The sequence below is a fragment of the Natator depressus genome, chromosome 1 (genome assembly GCF_965152275.1).
Source record: "Natator depressus isolate rNatDep1 chromosome 1, rNatDep2.hap1, whole genome shotgun sequence".
In the NCBI taxonomy this organism is placed as follows: domain Eukaryota; kingdom Metazoa; phylum Chordata; order Testudines; family Cheloniidae; genus Natator; species Natator depressus.
In genome coordinates, this window is record NC_134234.1 from 61,578,671 (window position 1) to 61,586,661 (window position 7,991).

The 7,991-nt window shown below is 47.1% G+C and overlaps 1 protein-coding gene across 2 annotated transcripts in view; it reads right to left on the minus strand.

The window, feature by feature from the left end:
- The window catches only part of DNAJC15 (DnaJ heat shock protein family (Hsp40) member C15), a 45,074-nt gene extending 37,957 nt beyond the window's left edge, over positions 1 to 7,117 (minus strand). Inside the window, exon 1 of one of the 2 annotated variants that reach the window (XM_074961316.1) lies at positions 6,928 to 7,049. Coding sequence is in view for 1 of the 2 variants with exons in the window: in XM_074961309.1 (XP_074817410.1) it covers positions 6,902 to 7,003 (102 nt within the window). In the remaining variant the exon portion in view is untranslated. Of the gene's footprint in view, positions 1 to 6,901 lie in introns of both variants that reach the window. The other variant, XM_074961309.1, reaches the window with a different exon arrangement.
- Between the last annotated feature and the right edge of the window lie 874 nt (positions 7,118 to 7,991).

Sequence of the window (7,991 nt, forward strand, 5' to 3'; positions counted from 1 at the left end):
GAAACAAATTAATGTCAAGAAGTATGAAGCTGTAATGGAACAGAAGACAAAAGCAGCTGACCCACAAACACTTTTTTCTTTTTTAGTGCATCGCTCTCCTGGGTTAATCATTGGTATATCCTATTGTGCTGATCTCAGTATTTTTATTCTTACTATTTAGTTCAATTTACAATAACAAAGCTTTTTGGATTCAGACAACAGCAAGGAAAGTGTTGCTGAATCAGCAAAGGCTAGATTTTTTTTTTTTTTTTTTTTTAAGAAATGCAGAGCAGAAGAGAGATTAGAAAGGCTGCTTCAGACATGACAGACCACACTGTTAGATAAATAAAGGATGAAAAAAATGTTTACCCTCAAATAGATGTTATTTCTATTATATAAACTGAAATAACTTCATAGACTGTAAGTGTACAGAGGCCAACTCATGACCCTTTAAAGATGTATTATTCAACAGCTTTTATTCTATAACACAACAACAAAAAGATGCAATGATTTAATTCCTCTCTCCACAGATTCTCAATCTGCTGTGTTGCATTAACAAATCACAGAAACAAAAGGCTGCAAGGGAGGTCAAGAGGTCATCTAGTGAAGTCCATCTCACTGTATTGAGGCAGGGCCAACTATACCTAGACCAGATGTGACAGACATAGGCGCTGACTTATCTAGTTGCCAAGGGGTGCTCGACCCCTGCTCTGCCCCAGGCCCAGGCCCAGCCCCCACTCCATTCCTTCAAGCCCCTACCCTGCCCCAGCATAGCTCAGACAGGAAAACTGGGTGAGTGGGCAATGATGGGGGGCAGCAGGGAGGGGGCATCCGTTTCCCTCCAACCGGCCCTTACTGCTCAGCAGGCACCCGAAGATGAGGCTGCCAGGGGCACACAGGCTGCAGGGCACACCCATGGGGCACAGGGGGTCACCGCTGGGGCTCAAGCTACACCCGCCCCTCCCAACCCCGGCTTGGTGTCCGTCTGCCTGGCCAGCCACATCCCTCTCCTTCCGGCGACATGCGCTGCTTCTGCTCCACTCTCAGCACTAGCCCTGCCCAGACCCACCCCAACAAGGCACACTCCAGGTGCGGGAGCTGGAGACCAGGGCAGCAGCACGTGGCACTAGCAGGACAGGGACGCAGCCAGGCCAACAGACACCAAGCCAGGGTCGGGAGTCCCAGCCTGTGGATTCGAGGGGCTTTGGCCCAGATTTGGGTGGGCATGGTTGGATGCTACGTGGGTAGCCTGTGGCCCACCCAGGTCCACCTGTGGCTACACCCCCGCCCCTCTTTCCTCCCCTCCCCGCACTCCTCCATCTCCCTCCCCCAGTCTCTCATCCACACCGCAGAACAGCTGGTCCACGGCAGGCGGGAGGCACTGGGAGGTAGGGGGAGGTGTTAATCGGTGGGCTGCCAGTGAGGGGGAGGCGCTGGGGGGGGGCAGGCGCTGACAGAGCTGCCGATGGGTGCTGAGCACCCACTTTTTTTTCCCGTCCAGCCCTGCAGCACCCACGGAGTCGGCACTTATGGTGACAGATGTTTCTCAAACCTGTTCTTCTATACCTCCATTGACAGGAATTCCACATCCTCCCTTGGTAACCTATTCCAGTACTTAACTATCCTTGTAATTAGAATATCTAATATCTAACCTAAATCTCCCTTGATGCATATTAAAACAGATTACTTCTTGTCCTCCCCTCAGTGGACATGGAGAACAATTGAAGAAATATCTAAAAATGTAAAATTTCTGTATTCCATAATTATGTGATGTTCCATTCAATGAAGGAATTAGAGGAAAGAAAAAGTAAAACATTTACTATATAAAAAATCCATTATAGTAAAACAGATTTCATAGGGCCTCATATTAGCATGATGTGGAAAGCACTTTCCTGATGGAATTGAAAACATGTCATTGCTTACATGTCTATAGCCTTCATATCTCACTGTAAGGCCTAGATATATTTTTTAGACATTTAAGTGGCTAAAGTATATTGCGGAGGACAGGGAAAGAGAAAGCACTTATCTAGCCCATCAGAACTGATAAGATTTGGCTATTGATATTAACTTGGATCCCATTCATCAAGGTACTTAAGCATGTGCTTAACTTTTAATATGTAAGTAGTCCCTTTGAAGTCAAAGTTGATTTAGGCGTGTCCCTTAATTTGATTTTGAATTAACTGTAAAAGAAAAACTTGAAATCTAATCAGTTTCAAAAAGTGAATGAGAAGTAGTTTCAGGTACCCATGCTGATTTCTGTAATTCTACAATCACATTTTCCTATTTTTAGAAAGATATTTCTCACACATTTGTGTGGGTCTTTCATGCTGAAACAGGGAAAGCTGACCAATGTATTCTGTTAACACCTCCTTTAGAGAGCAATATCAGTCAAACTCTTTGAACAATGAATAGTTAGCTCAATCCACAAGAAGTTAACACTTGACCTCATCCTGTCTCCAAAATCCCATTCCTGGGCAAAATAATTGAGAAAGTAGTAACCATCAAGCTCTTACATAAATGTGACAGCCAGAATCCTGGATTCAAACTAGGGCATAGGAACAATCCTAGTGGCCCTAAAAGATGGACATAGTATGTACACAAGCACATTGCCCGTGTTCATATTGCTGGGGTTCTCTGCTAAACAGCAGACCACAAGGTAGTGCTAACCTGCCTACCTGACATAACAGGAGTAGATGGTACAGCACTAGTCACTCCAATCATTCCTCTCCAACAGACCTCAGAATAGTGATGTGTAATTACTCCTTCTCTCCATAGGCCCTCACCTGCTGAATCCCACAGAGATTCAGATCACCCCATCTGCTTTTCAATACATACGAAATTACTGGGAGAAACAGTGACATACTATGGGTTCAGCTGCCAATAATATGCTGATGACTAGAGCCCTACCAAATTAATGGCTGTGAAAAATTCCTCATGAACCATGAATTTGATTTTCTCCAAGAAGTCTGGTGCCCAGTCGGGGGCTCCTACCCTGTGCAGGGCTCCCGCTGGTAGTCCCAGCTGGGGATGAGGAGGGACAAGACTTTCTCTTCCCCTGGAGGGGCTGCTCCCAGGGCGGGTCAGACCCACTACCGGGAACCTCCCCTGGCTGCAGGAATCTCCGCATCTCCAGCTGTCATCTCTCCCCTTCTTCCCCCCACGGGGAGGCTGTGTCTCCAGCTGTCACCCCACAAGACACACTGGGATGGGAGACTGCCGGGAAAACCGGACATATAGTAACCCACCCTCCTACCCTGTGACGCACACTTCTGCACTGCTGCTGCTGGCGGCACTGGCTTTAGAGTTGGATGCCCAGCCAGCAGCCTTCCTCTCTGGCTGCCCAGCTCTGAAGGCAGAAAGGCAGAAAGAAGTAAGGTTGGCAATCCATTACCCCCCTACAATAATCTTGTGATTTCCCCCCCCAACGGGCCTCTTGGGTTTGGACTCCCATGGTTACAACACTGTGAAATTTCAAATGTAAACAGAAAATGACTAATTTTAAAATCCCCTGGCCATGAAATTGACCAAAATGGACTGTGAATTTGGTAGGGCCCTACTGATAACACTCTACAAGATTTTTCACCACTGATAATGCAACCATCCTCACTAAGATATCAGAAAGCCTACAGAACATCAGCTCTTGGACGAAGTGTAGTTGACGCAAAGTGATGACAAGCAAGACTGAAAATGATGAAGCTTTTTGAAGAACTAGCTGAGGTACAGTTGCCACCATACATTGAAGACATACAACCCCTATTCATTGAATCAGTGCAAAGTCTCCTTCTAAAATTTGACTTCTCACAAACCTTAGATGATCAGGTATCATCAGTGAATAAAAATACCTTCTTTTACCTCTTTCAGCACTCTAGGCATTCTAGGAAACTTCCACCCCTTCTTTCCAAGAAGTACCTGGCCACATTGATCCATTCATTTTTCATCTCTAGGGTGGATTACTGCCATTCACTGAAACGGAATGCAGTGATGCTGGAATAATTTTTATAGTGTGGATACTGAAGACTGAAACCATGTATTTCGGTTATTACTACTTCAAGACAGGAGGTACAGCAGCATCCCTAGCACTCTTAGTTTCAGCATTCAGAGTAACAGCCGTGTTAGTCTGTATTCGCAAAAAGAAAAGGAGTACTTGTGGCACCTTAGAGACTAACCAATTTATTTGAGCATAAGCTTTCGTGAGCTACAGCTCACGATGCATCCGATGAAGTGAGCTGTAGCTCACAAAAGCTTATGCTCAAATAAATTGGTTAGTCTCTAAGGTGCCACAAGTACTCCTTTTCTTTTTAGTTTCAGCACTTATGGCTGAATATGAAGACAATGGATTGGCTTCAAATAGTACAAAAAATGGCTGCCCGCTTTGTCCAGGTTCTGGATCACCATGAGCACGTAAGGCCTACATTCAAATCCCCGCACTCGTGCCTACTCAGTTTCAGGTGCCACTTTAAGGCTCTGATGCTAATCTTCAAAGCAATTAATGCATCAGTCCCAGCTACATTAAATGAATTTCTATGAACCACTGTGAAAGCAGTGCAAGGACAAGCAGATCACAAAACCCAGGATGAAGTACATGAGAGGTAGGAAAAAAGGGAGGGGAACCATCTATGGCATAGACTCTATGGAATGAACTTCTAAAGGGGATTAGGTGAATCCTGAGTCTGATCCTTTTTACCATAGAAAGAAAAACATATCTCCTCTCTAAAAAAAAAAAAAAAAAAAATACAATAGAATAAAATAAATTAAACAACCAACACAAGCACAACACACAATACCCCAAGTGGAGTTTGGTCTCCTCTCCAAAAAAGAGAAAAAGAACCAGAGACTCCCAAGTCCACGAGGAGTTTTACTATTGCTGTTCACTTCACGTGGAAGGCACTCAGCTACTACAATGATGGATGGCAGTGTTGTAAAACCCTAAAATAGACTACAAAGAAAACAGTAAAAGGAAAAGGAGTACTTGTGGCACCATATTAAAAGTTAATGTCTCTTAGAGACTAATAAATTTATTTGAGCATAAGCTTTTGTGATCTACAGCTCACTTTATCGGATGCATTCAGTGAATTGGTTAGTCTCTAAGGTGCCACAAGTACTCCTTTTCTTTTTGCGAATACAGACTAACACGACTGCTACTCTGAAACCTGTCATTAAAAAAAACAGTGAAACCAACTATACATGAAGTGCTGTCAAAAGCACACAAAATGAATCTACTGAAGAAATGAAGAGAGTAGAGGAGGGAAAAAAGCTCTAAAGTTATAGAAATCGTAACTTGTAACAACGGTGAATGAAAAATTCATACAAAAGTGATTTTTAAAAAATTGATAGTGTCCCTTCATAGTAGAAAAATTCTTTGCACTACAACAACACAAATAATGACATAAGCAAAACATAACACAGTGCAGATTTTAAATGGTGAAAGTTTCCCCATTGCACTAGAAGCACGTTTACTTTCAGTAATGCCAACTGTGGCCAATGTTTTAAGAACTGATCCGTGGAGTTGCCTCAATTTTATTTGTCACTGTTCCATAAACTGATCACCAGAACAAACATAAACAGACACCAGATAAAGGTACAAAATCTTTTCACTAGATCATGATATTACCTAAAATTCAGCAGGCATTTTACCTACACAATTTACTCAGTGCCTCCTGGGCTCTCCCACCGGTTATACTGTCTGATGAGAATAAAATTTCCTAAGTATAACTCTCAGAGCCTAGAAAATAATTTAAATTTAGAAGTAATAAAACTAAATCAGATGAGAATTTTACAGATAATGCCTTTTATGGTATGCAAATAAAATAATCCTAGGCCCTGTCTGTACTAGGGAATAGCAAGGGGGGGAACTCCTATGTACACAGGCCCCATGCTGTTGAAACAAGCTTTTTCCCCCTAGAATCCAAGGCCAGAAGGGACCATTGTGATTATCTAGTCTGATCTAACAGAGGCCCTAGAACTTCCTCTAAACAATTTCTACAGCAGATCTTTTAGACAAACACCCAATCTTGATTTAAAAATTTTCAGTGATGGGAAATCCACCATGACGTTTCATAAACTGTCCAATGGTTAATAACACTCACTGTTACAAAGAAATTACCCCTTATTTCTAATCTGACTTTGTTTTGCTTCAACTTCCTGCTGTTGGATCGTGTTACTTTGTGCTAGACTGAACAGCCTATCTTTAAATATTTGTAGATACTCAGAGACCATAATCAAGTCAAGTCACCCCTTTTAAGGACCAGGTCAGCACTGAGGTCTCAACCAACATGGCGCTTAAAATCTGGGCGGTAGCAGCCTTCTAGGGCAGGGCTCCCGATCTGGCTCCCACCGGTGGCGCTGTCGTGTGTTAGCAGTGGTGGGATAACTGTCCGTGGCGGTGGCACAGAAGAACACGTGCTAGAGTGACGGTCACTAACCCATTTACCCTCTCAGGTGTCGTTTCCTTCCCACCCCCTGGCGCCGGCGTTGCCCCGCCACGCACACGCGTGATTTCCGGCAGTGCCCAGTGCCGGGCACCGGGAACCAGACAGGCTCCTTCCTCGCCAGCAGGCTCCAGGAGCCTTTGCTCCCCCCGCACGGAATTTATCCCTAACGGCTGAGGCGCGTGCGACCTCTGGCGGCGAGTCCCACTCGGGGCCCCCTTTCCCCGCGGGTAACTGGGGGCGAGTCCCACTCGGGGCCCCTTTCCCCGCGGGTAACTGGGGGGGGGGCAGCGCTCCGGCCGCGGGACAAAGCGGCGGGGCACGGAAGGGCCGGACTGAGGCGAGAGGGGCGCAGCGCGGGCCCCTCACGCGCAGCTCTCCGCCCCTGTGACGCAGAGACGCGGGTGGGGGCGCGGAGGGGTAACCGCCATCCTAGTGGCGGGGCGGGAAGGGGAAGGAGCGCGACAGACGCAGGCTCCCTGCCCCACACTCACCAGCCCCCTGTCCGTGTCGGGCTCACCCTGCCTGCCGCCGCCGGGGACCCTCGCGTACTCAACGTAGCGCAGGGTCTCCGAGGGGGCCCCGGCACCTTCCATGACAGGCCGAAAGAGTTGAGGATGCCGTACGGGGCCGCACTAGGGATAAGAGAGCGCCGAGGGCGGAGACAACTAAACAAGCGCGATCTGCGCCGTGCCAGCCCCTCCCCCACTCGCCCTTCCTGTGAGGGGCGGGGCCAAGTGCGGGCGTCCGGCGCCTGTGCCAGCGCCTTCCCGCCGGGCTCAGAGGGGTGGAGCGTCGTGTGCACGTGAGGCAGCCAGGCGGGGGTGTCATAGGCACGCAACACTGCCGTGCCCGAAAGCGTTAAGCGTAGCCCAGTCCCTTCCACCTCGCAAGCGAGTAACGCTGGCAGCTTCTCAGCGCTGGCTCCCGTTCCCACACACCACAACGTGCTGGGGGAGGAGGGCACCCAAAGGGGGCATTCATAGGACACACGCTGACCCCATCAGTGGGATGGGGTGGAGACAGAGAAAGGCTGCTACTGTAGACAGGGCCTGTGAACACAACCCCTTGGGGGATTTAGTTCCTTCCAGAGTCAGATATTGCCCTCTCCCAAGCTGGCTGACCCCACAGAATCTCCCTGTCCCCCAATCTTTCACATCATTATGTTTAAAAAAATGTAAAATAGTACACATGGCTCATCATGAAGTGCTGTCACCACTAAAACTCCCATGCCCACATGATAAAACACATCACCTTACCACCTGTCCACCCCTCAACCCCCAAAAGAAGGCCTCTCGTTGCACCCTGAAGGTCAACGGGTTCAGGATATGTCACATAAGAGAAGAAAGTAAATTCCTGAGCCAAAGGCCCCCCACTGAATACACCTTGTTCCCATATGCACAAATCTAGGAACTGTCTTCACTTTACCAGACCCTTGTCTAACTCCCCACTAATTTGTGGGGGATGCGGACAGGAAGACTCGCTCAGTGGATTTTAAGGGTTTGGTGTAATTCCCTCCTGAGGCCAGGGAGGATTTTGCAGTTTGTGTCCTGGATGGCAATTTGTAAAAGTTATTCACTTGTT